Here is a 15,575-nt window from a genome sequence, read left to right as displayed (position 1 = left end):
AGGTGAGGGCAGGGCTGTGTTCCTTCTGGAGCCTCTAGGGTAGATAGGGTAGAATCTGTTTCCTTGTCTTTTCCAGCTTCTGAAGGAGTTCCTTGGTTTGGGGCCTCTGCCTCCATCTTCAAAGGCAGCAGCACAGCATTTCTCTGGCTCTTCGGTCATCATATCTCTTTTTTTTTTTTTTTGAGACGGAGTCTTGCTGTGTCACCCCAGCTAGAGTGCAATGGTGCGATCTCGGCTCACTGCAACCTGTGTCTCCCAGGTTCAAGCGATTTTCCTGTCTCAGTCCCCCCAAGTAGCTGGGACTACAGGCACGTGTCACCATAACCGGCTAATTTTTTGTATTTTTAGTAGAGATGGGGTTTCACCGTGTTAGCCAGGATGGTCTCGATATCCTCACCTCTTGATCCACCCGTCTCGGCCTCCCAAAGTGCTGGGATTACAGGCATGAGCCACCGCGCCCGGCCCATCACATCTCTTTCTCTGTCTCCTGCTTCTACTTTTAAAAACCCTTGTTATGACAGTGGCCCACCCAGATACCTCAGCATAAGCTCTCTGTTTTAAAGTCAACTGATTTGCAACCATAATTTCATTGGTAATTTTCTTTTTTTTTTTTTTTTGAGACGGAGTCTCGCTCTGTCGCCCAGGCTGGAGTGCAGTGGATCGATCTGGGCTCACTACAAGCTCCGCCTTCTGGGTTCACGCCATTCTCCTGCCTCAGCCTGCTGAGTAGCTGGGACTACAGGCGCCCGCCACCACACCCAGCTAATTTTTTGTATTTTTGGCAGAGATAGGGTTTCACCATATTAGCCAGGATGGTCTCGATCTCCTGACCTCATGATCTGCCCACCTCGGCCTTCCAAAGTGCTGGGATTACAAGTGTGAGCCACTGCGCCCGGCCCTCATTGGCAATTTTCATTTCCATTTCCCATGTAACAAAACATATTCACAGATTCCACAGGTTCAGATGCGGGCTTTTTTTTTTTTTTTTGAGATAGGGTTTTGCTCTATTGCCCAGGCTGGAGTGCAGTGGCATGATCACAGCTCACTGCAGCCTTAACCTCCAGGTTCAAGCAATTCTCCCACCTAAGCCTCCAGAGTACCTGGGACTACAGGCTTGAGCCACCATGTCCAGCTACTTTATTTTTTGTAGAAACAGGGTCTCACTATGTTGCCCAGGCTGGTGTCAAACTCCTGGACTCAAGCGATCCTCCCACCTTAGCCTTCCAAAGTGCTGGGATTATAGGCATGAGCCACAGCACCTGGCCAGATGTGAACATATTTAGGGGGGCTGTTATTTTGCCTACCATGATCCCCTTCTTCCCATCCAGACCTCCCAGCTTGTCTGGCATCTTCCCCCACCACCAGCATCCTGCCTTCCTCCCTGAGGTCTTCCTGGCCCTGCCTCCCTAAAAGCCCTTCCCACAGTGACAGCATAGAAGTCAACCATTCTGGTCACACTGAGCTGGCATAGCTGTCATCCTCTAGAAAGTGAGGTCTGTCCACCCCATCACTACCCACCACTTCCTCCACCCCACTCTTCTTAGCACTTACCCACCTGGAAGGGTATCATGATGTACCTGGGAACTTGGATTTCCCCATTTGCCTTCTCTGGGCTGCAGGTCCCAATCCAGAGGCTGAATCCCCAGGGACAAAAACAGCGCTGGGCACTTGGTAGATACTCAATAAATTTCTCTTGAGTCACTGAGCGGTGCAGTTGCCTTCAGTCTGTCTCCAGCACCCTGTGGGGTGCCTGCCCTTCAAAACATGTTTCTGGGCCGGGCGCGGTGGCTCACGCCTGTAATCGCAGCACTTCGGGAGGCCAAAGTGGGCAGATCACCTGAGGTCAGGAGTTCGAGACCAGCCTGGACAACATATAGAAACCCCGTCTCTACTAAGAATACAAAAATTAGCCGGGTGTGGTGGCACATGCCTGTAATCCCAGCTACTCAGGAAGCTGAGGCAGGAGAATCTCTTGAACCCAGGAGACAGAGGTTGCGGTGAGCCTCACGCCATCGCACTCCAGCCTGGGCAACAAGAGAGAAACTCCGTCTCAAAAAAAAAAGTTTCTGGCCCTGTAAGAACGACTGACTGATTTAATGAACGAATGGACCAGGAACTAGTCTGAGTATGAGCCCCACCTTCACTCTGGAAGCCTGACAGCAAAGACGGGGGTCCAGGCCACGCGGCCTCTGCCTTCCCATATTCTCTTTTCTCGCGGAAGGTAAACTCATCAACTCGCTTGTAAGTTTGTAGTATTCTTTTTTTTTTTTTTTGAGACGTAGTCTCGCTCTGTCGCCCAGGCTGGAGTGCAGTGGCCAGATCTCAGCTCACTGCAAGCTCCACCTCCCGGGTTTACGCCATTCTCCTGCCTCAGCCTCCCGAGTAGCTGGGACTACAGGCGCCCGCCACCTCGCCCGGCTAGTTTTTTGTATTTTTTAGTAGAGACGGGGTTTCACCGGGTTAGCCAGGATGGTCTCGATCTCCTGACCTCGTGATCCGCCCGTCTCAGCCTCCCAAAGTGCTGGGATTACAGGCTTGAACCACCGCGCCCGGCCAAGTTTGTAGTATTCTAACGTAGGCGCTTCCAAGGCCTCATTCATTCCCAGGAAGTCACTGATATACTTGTGCCGGCGCCTCCCCGATCCAGCCCTGCAGGGAAGGATCCTGTCCTTCCGTCTCTCTGCGATTTCTGAAGAATTCGGTCTTTCGGGAGCCTGTCTCTCGGCCTTTCTAAAACCGAGGGTTTTAGTTCCCATGGGCACAGCCGGAGTCCCGGGAGGCCACCCTGCGCCATACGGACCTCAGACGCCCGAACCAGGACAGGACCCTAGGGCGCGCGCGACCGCTGGACCCGGGAGCTGCACCTCCCACACCCGGAGCCCCGGGCGGTGCCCGGAGTGGGGCGGGGCCTGGGCGGGGATGGGGAGGGGCTTGGCTGGCGCGGCCCAGGCATTGGCTCCGCGGGCCGGGGCGGGGCTGCGGGGTCCGCGGTGGGCTCTGTAAGTTCACCGCCGGTCGGGTTCCGCAGCCGCGCTGTCCAGCTCCTGACACCTTGCTGTCCGCCGGTCCGCCGTCTGCTTGCCTCACGGTGAGTTCAGGCTGGGATTTTCGCAACTCCGCGGCCCCCCCGCCCCCGAGAGGCCCATCTCTGTGGCGCCCCGCCCCAGCTCGCGCCCTGGCCCTGCCTCTCACCTCGCTCAGGTCCTTTCGAGGGCGCCTAGGGCTCCATGGGTTTCCCGCCTGCATGTGGGTGCCCGCAGCCTCGCCCGTGCCCGCCACGGTCCGTGGGGCGCCGCGCATCCTGACCCCGAATTCCCCGTTCTGCCCTCCATTCTGTACCCGGGCCCCCGCCCCGCTCCCGAGACCCAGGGGTGCCCCGCCGCCCAGCGTCCCCACCGGGGCTGGGGGCCATATTTTTAGCCGATGGTGAGGTGTCCTATCTTTAGCTGCGGCCGCGAGTGTCCTGAAACGGATCCGTGCTGGGCTGGGCTGCGCCCGGGTAGGAACGGGGTGGGGTCGGCGCCGGAACCCGAGCCGGAGCTAAGGAGCCGGACCCGTGGGAGGAGCGGGGGCCCGCACGCCCGAGCTCTGGCCCTGCGCCAAGCGGACACTAGGACATCGCCCAGGCCGGAAAGCACGGGGGCGGTTCCTCCCAGAGCTTAGAGACTAGGGCAGGGTCCCCAATCGCCTCCTTTTTCTCCGATTGTGGGACCAGAAACCCCGAAGCAAAAAGATCTCGCAGGCAATCCCCGTCTGGTACTTGAACGCGCAGCTCCTTGGGGAGCGCCTGCCTGGAGCCCGGGGGGAGGGGCGTTGGAGACCCCGGTGCGCTCTCAGAATCCTCCGGGACGCGGGGCGCTCAAGGGAGCACGCGCGCCACCTGGCGGCCGCGGAGCCGAGCGCCTCTCCAGAGGCACGGGGACCCCGGGAGACCCCGCGGCCGGCTAGAGGGACTCTGCATCCGCGAGGTCTAGGAGGGCGGGAGGAGGTGGATGCCTGGGGCAGCAGCCGTTCGTTTTTGATATTGTTCAAAGCACTGGCCCCGGAGAACCGAAGTGCTTGAGGAAGGAAGGTCTTGTAGATATTTGCTGAATGAATGATAGAACCTACAGTAACCCGCTGAACCCCGCTGTTGTACACTGGTGCTCTCATTTGCAATATTGCAGTGGGATCTCCAGTAGCCCTCTAGTGGTGGCTTCATTGTCAGCCCATTTTATAGATGGGAAAGGTGAGACCCAGAGAGGAGAGGCGTCTTCCTGAAGGTTACAGAGGAAGTCCCAGGTGGAGCCGGATTTAAGGACAGTCTCCTGATTTGGGGGGGAGGGGTGTGTGAGATGGCCTAATATTCCTCATGATTGGAGGATCCCTGCCTGCCGGAAGTCATTTTCTCGTTGGGAGGTCCAGGGCTCCTGTCCAGGGCAATCACAGAGAGCTAGGATGCTCCTATCTGCTCCCCGACTGCTGCAGGGAGCTCCCCTCCCAGCCCGCATAGCCCTGTCCTGATGGAGAGCTCATTCTTATATCTCTAGACACATGAAAGTTGGGCAGATGGGGGCAGCCAAAGGTCAGAATGTAGATGGAGGAGGTCTGGGGACCCACTGTTCCCAGCCTAGCTGTTTCTCTCCCGCTCCCCAACCATATTATGGAGGTAGGCGTGGCCCACTGCATGGAAGCCACACGGACCAGGCTGGGTACCCACTCTTCCTCTTCCTAACTGGATGACCTCGCCAATGTTACTTAACATCTCTGAGGTTCAGCTTTGACTTCTGTAAAGGGCGGTAATGACCCCACCATGCTGTGGCTAGAAGTATTAAAATGGGAAACTGTGCGTGACAGGCTGGATCCTAGGGTCTTGCGGTTGCCAAATCTGAATTCTTCCGGTGTGAGGGTTGTAATTCCCAGCTCTCCCCTGGGCCGCTGATGCTGGCCTCACCCTCAATTCTCCCCACATCTGGAATTGGGTGTGTACATCTGGCTGTGAGTGAGACAGCTGTCAGGGACGCCCAATTTGTTGTGGAAACACTCAGGCTGTCTTGGCACTGCTGTGTGATGGGGTTGGGGGTGTGGGGAGGACCTGGCCCAGGCTCTGGGCACATCCCACCAGTCAGCCCCACCAGGACTTCTCTCCTAATGAGCGACAAGTTGCATGTTTGTCAGCATGGCCCCCAGGCCTGGCATGGTTGACACAGGATGAATGCGTGACGGGATTCCAAGACCTCGGGGTGCTCATGCGTCCCCACCCTCCCCCCAGCTCCTTGCAAGCTGAGCTGGATTTCTACCATGGGAAAGTTATTCGTTTGTTTCCTGTTAAGCTCCAGGTGCTCTGGGAGGGGCAAGATGTCCGGCCTCTGTGGCTCAGTACGACTGACCCGGGTGTCCGGTCCTGGGGTGGGGTTTCCTGAGCAAGGGCCTTAGCTGGTGGTGGGGGTGCAGTTGGACTCTGCTTCTCCTGCATCCTCCTTCCTCCTTCCTGCTCCCTCCTCCCAACCCCCTCACCCCCACCGTCACCCTGTCCAGAATGAAAACTGAGGCAAAGAACTGGCAAGAGCCACCTTTGGTGAGCCCTGGCTGGGGCTGGGGGTGGGGTGTACAGGAGGGTGGGCTCATCTGGCTTGAATTCCCACCCTGCCCTTACTCACTGGGTGACCTTGGACAAGTTTCTCTCTTTGCCTTTTATGCTGAGTCTACATCTGGGCTTGTGTGTACCGGACCAATCAGGTCCCACATGCATCCCCCACCCTCAAGCAGAGGGGCTGCTGGCTTCATGTCTTTTTTCTGTGAAATCAGTATGACACCCCTTCATAGCTATTTATTTTTCGACATTAAAAATAGCTTAATTTTTTTCTGACTACATAAATATTATGTGCATATAAATAATACATTGCTTATTAGTAAGAATTTGAATTCATAGAGGTCTGGACAAGAAAGGAAATGTCATCCTGAAATTCTACCACTTTGAGATAACCATTGTTAACATCTGGATGACCATCTTTTCATATTTATATATATTACACACATTGATCATGTCATAGTCACGGGACCAAAATATTACAGGTTATTTTTATTGATGACTCCTTTCCTCCCATATCAGTGACCCCACACCCCATCCCTGCTGTGTACCCTAGTCAAGGTAGCCCATATGGCAACCTAGGGCTGGCCTTCTAGATTTTTCTCTGTTTTTTTTTGTTGTTGTTGTTGTTTTTTGTTTTGAGGCAGAGTCTCACTGTCACCCAGGCTGGAGTGCAGTGGCGTGATCTTGGTGCACTGCAACCTCTGCCTCCTGGATTCAACCAATTATTCTGCCTCAGCCTCCTGAGTAGCTGGGATTACAGACGTGTGCCACCACACCTGGCTAATTTTCATATTTTTAGTAGACACGGGGTCTCCCTATGTTGGCCAGGCTGGTCTCGAACTCCTGATCTCAGATTATCTGCCCACCTCGGCCTCCCAAAGTGCTGGTACTACAGATATGAGCCACCGCACCCAGCCTCTTTATATATATATATATATATATATATATATATATATATATATATATGTATAGGATGGAATTCTACACAGACCTGTACACATGCAGGTGCATAACATGCATATGTATCAGAGCGGGGAGGCAGGCAGTCAATTCTTTCAATAAACAGATCGTCTATATCATGTTTTTGCATTTTGTCTCTCTCTCTCTGCAATGCCCTGTGGGAATCCTCCAAAATTTTTCACCTCTAGGTTCACCTCAGGTTCAGTTTTGAATTTTGACACCTCTGATTTTCTTTTTATTTTATTTTATTTTTTTTTTTGACGGAGTCTTGCTCTGTAGCCCAGGCTGGAGTGCAGTGGTGTGATCTCAGCTCACTGCAACCTCTGCCTCCTGGGTTCAAGTGATTCTCCTGTCTCAACCTCCCAAGTAGCTGGGACCACAGGCGTGCGCCACCACACCCAGCTAATTTTTTGTATTTTTAGTGGAGACAGGATTTCACCATGTTAGCCAGGATGGTCTCGATCTCCTGACCTTGTGATCTGCCCGCCTCGGCCTCCCAAAGTGCTGGGATTACAGGCATAAGCCACCACGCCCAGCCCCAACACCTCTGATTTTTAAATGGGGTTGATAATAGGGTGGTTGTGTTGATTAATTGAGATGTGTCTGCAAAGAGCACAGAAGAATGCCAGGTACAGAGCAGAGCCCCCCTCACCTAAAAAATATACGTACTCCCCACTCCACCTTCTCTTTAGGTGCCAGGGTAGGGAGGAGGGCCAGAAACTATCCTAGACTCAGCCCCTGCCCATAAGGAGCTCCTAATAGGGAGAGGAGAAAACGCGACCCCACCTCCAGGTGGGATACGATTGGGTCAAATGGGAAGTGCCAGCCACTCAACACCCTTGGCCAAACGCCTGCTGTGCTCCAGGTCCCTGCCAGGCCTGGGCAGGAGAGACAGTGGCCACAAAGCTCTCTGTCTTTGGTCAAGTAGGGAGCCAAGGCCATTTGTGAGGCACCCCACAATCTGGCACTTACATTGTGGGGCACACGAGATATGCAATGGAGGTGGGGGGTATGGCATGAGTACCTGGATAAGGGTGATGAGATCTACCTTGCCGGGGACCCAGGGCAAGAGACTAGAGTAAGACTTTCTGTGTGACTTTGGACCTGTCATTCAGGTTCCACCTCAGTTTCCCACCTGTAAGGGGAGGGGCTTGGCCCTGGTGGTGAGTCTCTAAGATGCAGTGGGTCTTAGAGTGAAGACATGCTTCTCCCAGCACAACTCCCTGCGAGGGGAGTGCCCCACCCCCTCAGGCTCCCATGGCTACCACAAGAGGCCCAGAAACAAGACAGATGTTTCTGGCCAGGAACAGTGGCTCACACCTGTGATCCCAGCACTTTGGGAGGCCGAGACGGGCAGATCATTTGAGGTTAGGAGTTCAAGACCAGCCTGGCCAACAGGGTGAAACCCCGTCTCTACTAAAAAAAAAAAAATGCAAAAACTAGCCAGGCGTGGTGACACATGCCTGTAGTCCCAGCTACTCAGGAGGCTGAGGCAGAAGAATTGCTTGAACCCAGGAGGCAGAGGCTGCACCGAGCTGAGATTGCACCACTGCACTCCAGCTTGGGCAACAGAGTGAGACTCCATCTTAAAAATAAAAAAGATGTTTGCGTCTGACTTTAGTCCTGCTGTCTCTGACAGGTGTGCACCCTTTGTGTTTCAGCTCCTCAGCCCTGGACCAGGGACAAGTAACCCTCGGTGACGAGACCAAAGTGCACTGCTGCCCACACAGCTCCTACCTTTCTGGCTTCAATTCTTCAGAAGAATTGCCGTCCTTTGGGGAGAACGTGATTTTTGTTATCTCAGCCCTCTGACTTCACTGATTTCTAATCTTTTTTAATTCCTTGGGCCAACTTTGGTCGTGCCCCACCCTGTAGTCAGGAGCCCTTTGGCAAGCTTTGGGCACCAGCAAACCACCCCTTGGAACAGGTGTTTCCTCTGGCTGAGAGTTTGAGAGGAGGCGTGGTCTCCGCAGGCAGCCTGTAGCCTCACAGCCAGGCCTGCTGGTGAGGTCACCATGTCCACCAAGGTGCCCATCTATCTGAAGCGTGGCAGTCGCAAGGGCAAGAAGGAGAAGCTTCGGGACCTGCTGTCCTCGGACATGATCAGCCCGCCGCTGGGGGACTTCCGCCACACCATTCATATCGGCAGTGGTGGCGGCAGTGACATGTTTGGTGACATCTCCTTCCTGCAGGGCAAGTTCCACCTCCTGCCGGGGACTGTGGTGGAGGGGCCTGAGGAGGATGGCACCTTCGACCTCCCCTTCCAGTTTACCCGCACCGCAACTGTGTGTGGGCGGGAGCTCCCGGATGGCCCATCACCTCTGCTTAAGAACGCCATCTCCCTCCCGGTTATTGGTGGACCCCAGGCTCTCACCCTGCCCACAGCCCAGGCTCCACCCAAGCCCCCTCGCCTGCACCTGGAGACCCCTCAGCCTTCCCCACAGGAGGGAGGGAGTGTGGACATCTGGAGGATTCCAGAGACTGGCTCCCCCCACAGTGGGTTGACGCCGGAGTCAGGGGCTGAGGAGCCCTTCCTGTCCCATGCCAGCTCCCTACTGTCCCTGCATGTGGACCTGGGGCCTTCCATCCTGGACGATGTCCTGCAGATCATGGATCAGGACCTGGATAGCATGCAGATCCCCACATAGGACCCGAGGCTGACTAGGCTGGGGGCCCAGGTGGGTCTGAGCCAGGAGGTGGGGTATGGACACCGCCCTGGCGGCAGAGTCAGGGTCCCAAGATCCCACCTGTGTGGTCGCTGGCCAGTGATTCTCCTTCTGAGCCATGTTTCCCCTCTCCCTCCCTCTCCACGTGGGCAGGGCAGGCCCCATCACTTTCCTCTAGTAACCACATGGACACGTCCTGAAGTCAGCCCAGGGCGCCCTGAGCGTCTTGGGGCACCTGGACCCCACCACAATACTCCTTCTTCCCTCAGGTCCCTGGGTGAAGGCTTTGCTGAAACCGACCCCCATTTTCACCTCCCTTCTGCCTCAGCCCCGTTGGATGCCCTGACTGGGGGCAGGGGAAGAGACAGGGCACAGCTGGCCGCAGGGCTCGGCCACTGGGCGAGCTGTTCCGGGCCTTTGGCTTTATATCCTGGACAGGGAGTGCCCTGTCAGGGACCAGATGCGTCCTGCCTCATCCCCAGCTCCATCCCTTCCCCACGTGACCGGGGATTCTGGTTGCAATAAAACATGCTGCTGCTGGTGGCTGAGCTCCCTGTCCCCTTGCCCCAGGTTTCCCCATGGAGGTAGACAGTCTCCCAGAGCTGAGGGCTCGCCTCTGGAGACCCCAGCCCCAGAGGGCTTTGTGGAGGACAGGCCTTGCCCTCAGGAAGGTTGTACCTGACGCTGAGCCTGTTGTGAGAATGCAACAGGAGCAAACCAAGTGTTTCTGTGGATATTCCAACATTGATTCAGATGTTTGGGAAGAGGTGGCTGAGCACTCGGATAGGCTCAGCACTGTGCCAAGCCTGGGGCCAATCCCTGCCCAGTCAGCTGGGGTCTGGTGGGGGACACCCAAGAATAAAAGAATAACCACAAAGTGTGCAAGGGACCAACAGCTTCTCCAGCTTCAGAGCATCGAGGGAGCATGCAGGAGGGATGCTTGGAGCTGGGAGGGTCTCACGGTGCTGCTTCAAGATTCATCCCATCCACAGCTGTTTACTGAGCATCTCCAGTACACAAGGCATGGCTCCGGATGCTGGGGATACAAGGCAGATGTCATCCCTGCTCTCTGGGAGTTTAAATTCTAGTTGGAAGGGGGATATTAAATTGGTAAACAAATAAGAGATGATTTCCAGCAGTGGTAAAAACTTCGAAGAAAACAACATGATCAGGAATGCCTAGCAGGGAGGGCAGGGGGTGTCAGGACCCATTAATGTGATCAGATGTGATTCTGAGCCAAACCAGAGCTACCAGCTAGAAAACTCATGTGTAAGCACAGGCACTGAGGAACCAGAGTGAAGACAGAGGCCGCCACCACACAGCAAAAGAGTGTGGACCTCCAAGTTGCACTTAGCCTGAGACCCAGTTTCCCCATCTCTAAAATGGAGCAGGCCAGGCATGGTGGCTCACATCTGTAACCCCAGCACTTTGGGAGGCCAAGGTGGGCAGATCATGAAGTCAGGAGATCGAGACCATCCTGGCCAACATGGTGAAACCCCGTCTCTACTAAAAATACAAAAATTAGGCCGGGCGTGGTGGCTCAAGCCTGTAATCCCAGCACTTTGGGAGGCCGAGACGGGCGGATCACGAGGTCAGGAGATCGAGACCATCCTGTCTAACACGGTGAAACCCCGTCTCTATTAAGAAATACAAAAAACTAGCCGGGCGAGGTGGCGGGCGCCTGTAGTCCCAGCTACTCGGGAGGCTGAGGCCGGAGAATGGCGTGAACCCGGGAGGTGGAGCTTGCAGTGAGCTGAGATCCGGCCACTGCACTCCAGCCTGGGCGACAGAGCGAGACTCCGTCTCAAAAAAAAAAAAAAAAAATACAAAAATTAGCTGGGCGTGGTGGCACGTGCCTGTAATCCCAGCTACTAGGGAGGCTGAGGCAGGAGAATCACTTGAACCTGGGAGGCGGAGGTTGCGGCAAGCCAACATTGCACTACTGCACTCCAGCCTGGCGACAGAGTGAGACTCCATCTCAAAAAAAAAAAAAAAAATTAAATGGAGCCACTGATAGCTACCTCACAAGGTTACTGAGAAAATTAGGGATAACACTACTAGCCACAGGGAAGTTTTGTTTTTGTTTTTGTTTTGTTTTGGTTTGGTTTGTTTTGAGACAGAGTCTCACTCTGTTGCCCAGGCTAGAGTGCAATGGCGAAATCTTGGCTAACCGCAACCTCTGCCTCCCGGGTTCAAGCTACTCTCCTGCCTCAGCCTCCCAAGTAACTGAGATTACAGGTGCACGCCACCATGCCTGGCTAAATTTTTCATTTGTTTGTTTGTCTGTTTTGTGATGGAGTCTCACTCTGTTGCCTGGGCTGGAGTGCAGTGGCACAATCTTGGCTCACTGCAACCTCTGCCTCCTGGATTCAAGCAATTCTCCTGCCTCAGCCTCCCAAGTAACTGGGACTACAGGCACCCACCGGCACGCCTGGCTCATTTTTTGTATTTTTAGTAGAGACAGGGTTTCACCATGTTGGCCAGGCTGGTATCTAACACCTGAACTCAGGTGATCTGTCCACCTTGGCCTCCCAAAGTGCTGGTATTACAGGCATGAGCCACCATGCCCATCCAGGAAAGGTGTTACAAATGGTTGCAATGTGTCATGAAGGAAGAAGCTGGAGCTCGGGAAGGGCGGGACTGTGAAGCTGGAACACAGGCTGGCTCAGCAGGGATAGTTTCGCTGGCCAGGCTGACGCTGAGACGATGGGACACTGCTGAAGGACATGAAAGCAGGAGAGGTAGGTGGTCAGATGGAGACTTGAGGAAGACCACCACCCAGGCCAGGTCGGGGATGGAGGTGGCCATGGCAGGCATGACCAGGAGGAGTCGACCCAGGTGAGGATGCTGGGGACAGAGAGGAGGGGGGTGGCCTAAGGTGGGGCCCAGTGGCCCCTTCTTCCACCCTCAGCCAGTTCTTTTCCACCTGTATGACCCTCAAATCCCAGACACCCACCACTCCCCCAGCCTTTCACAGACATTACTGTGTGTGTGTGTGAATGTATTTTTTCTTGTTATTATTTCTGGACATCTTATTTATGTATTTCGAGATGGAGTCTTGCTCTGTTGCCCAGGCTAGAGTACAGTGGCACCATCTCGGCTCACTGCCACCTCCGCCTCCGGGTTCAAGTGATTCTCCTGCCTCAGTCTCCCGAGTAGCTGGGATTACAGGCGCCTGCCACCATGCCCGGGTAATTTTTGTTTGTTTGTTTTGTTTTGAGATGGAGTCTCGCTCTGGTGCCAGGCTGGAGTGCAGAGGCGCCTATCTCAGCTCACTGCAATCTCCGCCTCCCAAGTTCAAGTGATTCCCCTGCCTCAGCCTCCCAAGTATTTGGGACTATAGGCTCGCACATCACGCCCAGCTAATTCTTTGTATTTTAGTAGAGACAGGGTTTCACCATGTTGGCCATGTTGTGATCCTCCTGCCTCGGCCCCCAAAAGTGCTGGGATTACAGGTGTGAGCCACCGTGCCTGGCGCCCAGCTCATTTTTGTAGAACAATTTTTGTATTTTTAGTAGAGACAGGATTTTGCCATGTTGGCCAGGCTGGTCTCAAACTCCTGACCTCAGGTGATCTGCCCACCTTGGCGTCCCAAAGTGCTGGGATTATGGGCGTGAGCCACTGTGCCTGGCCTTTATTATTATTATTATTATTATTATTATTTTTGATACAGAGTCTCACTCTGTTACCCAGACTGGAGTGCAGGGGCACGATCTCGGCTCACTGCAACTTCTACCTCCTGGGTTCTCCCCCAGCCTCCCTGGTAGCTGGGACTACAGGCATGTGCCACCATGCTCAGCTAATTTTTGTATTTTTAGTAGAGATGGGTTTTCACTGTGTTAGCCCTGATCCACCTGCCTCGGCCTCCCAAAGTGCTGGGATTACAGGTGTGAGTCGCCGTGCCCAGCCGTTTATTTTTATTTTTTTTGTAGAGATGAGGTTTTTCTATGTTGCTCTGGCTGGTCTCAAACTCCTGAGCTCAAGTGATCCTCCTGCCTTGGCCTCCCAAAGTGCTGGAATTACAGGTATGAGCCACTGCACTCAGCCCGCATTTTTTTTTATTGTGGTAAAATATATATAACATAAAATTTACCATTTTAAGTATACATTTCAGTGGTATTAACTACATTTAGGTTATTTTGCAACAATCACCACCATCTATCTCCAGAATTGTTTTCAGTTTTCAAACTGAAGCTGTGTCTCCATTAAACATTAGCTCCCATTCTCCCCACCCCCTAGTGCCTGCAACCACCATGCTACTTTCTGTCTCGTCCAGCTAATTTTTAAAAAATATTTTTATAGGCCGCATGCAGTGGCTCACACCTGTATTCCCAGCACTCTGGGAGGCCAAGGCAGGCGGTCACAAGGTCAGGAGTTCGAGACCAGCCTGGCCAACATGGCGAAAACCCCTCTCTACTAAAAATACAAAAATTAACCAGGCATGGTGGTGCGTGCCTGTAATCCTGGCTACTCAGGAGGCTGAGGCAGAAGAATTGCCTGAATCCGGGAGGCAGAGGTTGCAGTGAGCTGAGATTGCACTGCTGCACTTCAGCCTGGGCAACAGAGCAAGACTTTGTCTTGGGAAAAAGAATACACCAGCATCATCTCTGGGTTTTTCTTCCAAGCTGCTAACACCTATTCTGCATGTTTTGAAACTGGTGCAGGGTTAGCAATGACAAATACCTCACAACTCTCATCTGCTAAATATGATTTTAAGACATAGGAGGCCCAGCGCAGTGGCTCACACCTGTAATCCCAGCACTTTGGGAGGCCGACACAGGTGGATCACGAGGCCAGGAGTTCAAGACCATCCTGGCTAACACGGTGAAACCCCGTCTCTACTAAAAATACAAAAAATTAGCCGGGTGTGGTGGCGGGCGCCTGTAGTCCCAGACACCCGGGAAGCTGAGGCAGGAGAATGGCGTGGACCCGGGAAGCGGAGCTTGCAGTGGGCCAAGATCGTGCCACTGCACTCCAGCATGGGCGACAGAGAGACTCCACCTCAAAAACAAACAAAGACATAGCAATGGTAACATGTGTCCTGCTTCTGAAATATTAAAATGAGGGGGGAGAATATGTGCATCTTGGAATTGGTGAAATAAGGTATATTGGAAAAATGATAGCCAGTGTGGTGGCTCACGCTTGAAATCCCAGCACTTTGGGAGGACCAGGCAGGCGGATCACTTGAGGTCAGGAGTTTGAGACCAGCCTGGCCAACGTGGTGAGACCCCATCTCTACTAAAATTACAAAAATTAGCTGGGCATGATGGCGGGAGCCTGTTATCCCAGCTACTCGGGAGGCTGAGGCAGGAGAATCACTTGAACCTGGAAGGTGGAGGTTGCAGTGAGCTGAGATTGCACCACTGCACTGCAGCCTGGGCACCAAGAGCAAACTCTCTCTCAAAAAAAAGGAAAAAGGCCGGGCGCGGTGGCTCAAGCCTGTAATCCCAGCACTTTGGGAGGCCGAGGCGGGTGGATCACGAGGTCAGGAGATCGAGACCATCCTGGCTAACATGGTGAAACCCCGTCTCTACTAAAAATACAAAAAAAAACTAGCCGGGCGTGGTGGCGGGCGCCTGTAGTCCCAGCTACTCGGGAGGCTGAGGCAGGAGAATGGCGTGAACCTGGGAGGCGGAGCTTGCAGTGAGCCGAGATCGCACCACTGCACTCCAGCCTGGGCGACAGAGCAAGACTCCGTCTCAAAAAAAAAAAAAATAGGAAAAGAAAAGAAAAATGACAAGTACCAATGACCAAGCCCTGAGGACTCTGACAGAGGCTGAACAGAGGAAGAGGGTGAAAGGAAATGCCAGTGGGGAAGGACAGCCAGGAGGGAAAGGCGTCTCAAAGATCTGGAGAAGAGTTTGAAAAGCAGAGAGTGGCCAACGGTGTAATGGGGGTCGACAGGCTCATGAGGACAGAAAATAGATCTCTAAATCTGCTGAAAGGGAGGTCGTGGTGACAGGAGCTGTTTCAAGTGAACAGGTGGGAACAAAGTTCCCATTAAACTGGATGGAAGCAGGACCTAGAAACAAGGTAACAGAGATAGGGAGTACTATTTGCTTTTAAAGGGTGAAAAGAGGTGATAGTTGAAGATTGACTTGGGCTGTTTTTTGTTTTTTGGTTTTTTTGAGACAGAGTTGGCTTTGTTGCCCAGGCTGGAGTGCAGTGGCGCAATCATGGCTCACTCACCTTCGACCCTCCTGTGCTCAAGCAATCCTGTCACTTCAGCCTCTAGAGTAGCTGGGAACACAGGTGCACGCCACCACATCCGGGTAATTTTTAAATTTTTAGTAGCGAGGAGGCCTCGATATGTTGCCCAGGCTGGTCTCGAACTCTTGAGCTCAAAGCAATCCTCCTGCCTCCGCCTCCCACAGTGC

The 15,575-nt window shown here is 53.7% G+C and overlaps 1 protein-coding gene across 2 annotated transcripts; it reads left to right on the top strand.

The window, feature by feature from the left end:
- The first annotated feature begins 2,951 nt into the window (after positions 1–2,951).
- On the top strand, positions 2,952–10,078 carry CDC42EP2 (CDC42 effector protein 2). 2 transcript variants are annotated; one of them, XM_025358262.1, is made up of 2 exons: positions 2,952–3,088; positions 8,194–10,078. In XM_025358262.1, the coding sequence occupies exon 2, from the start codon at positions 8,548–8,550 to the stop codon at positions 9,178–9,180; it is 633 nt and encodes a 210-aa protein (XP_025214047.1). In that variant the 5' UTR covers positions 2,952–3,088; positions 8,194–8,547; the 3' UTR covers positions 9,181–10,078. The 2 variants fall into 2 exon arrangements, with proteins under 2 accessions (XP_025214047.1, XP_025214048.1); XM_025358263.1 differs by lacking the exon at positions 2,952–3,088 and adding an exon at positions 5,310–5,557.
- Positions 10,079–15,575: the final 5,497 nt, after the last annotated feature.

This window comes from Theropithecus gelada, chromosome 14 (genome assembly GCF_003255815.1).
Source record: "Theropithecus gelada isolate Dixy chromosome 14, Tgel_1.0, whole genome shotgun sequence".
NCBI lineage: Eukaryota > Metazoa > Chordata > Mammalia > Primates > Cercopithecidae > Theropithecus > Theropithecus gelada.
This window is presented reverse-complemented; position numbering and strand designations above follow the sequence as displayed.

What these genes read in the sequence shown, in the direction of transcription:
- CDC42EP2 (XM_025358262.1), top strand. Translation starts at nt 8,548, where the DNA reads ATGTCCACCAAGGTGCCCATCTATCTGAAGCGTGGCAGTCGCAAGGGC.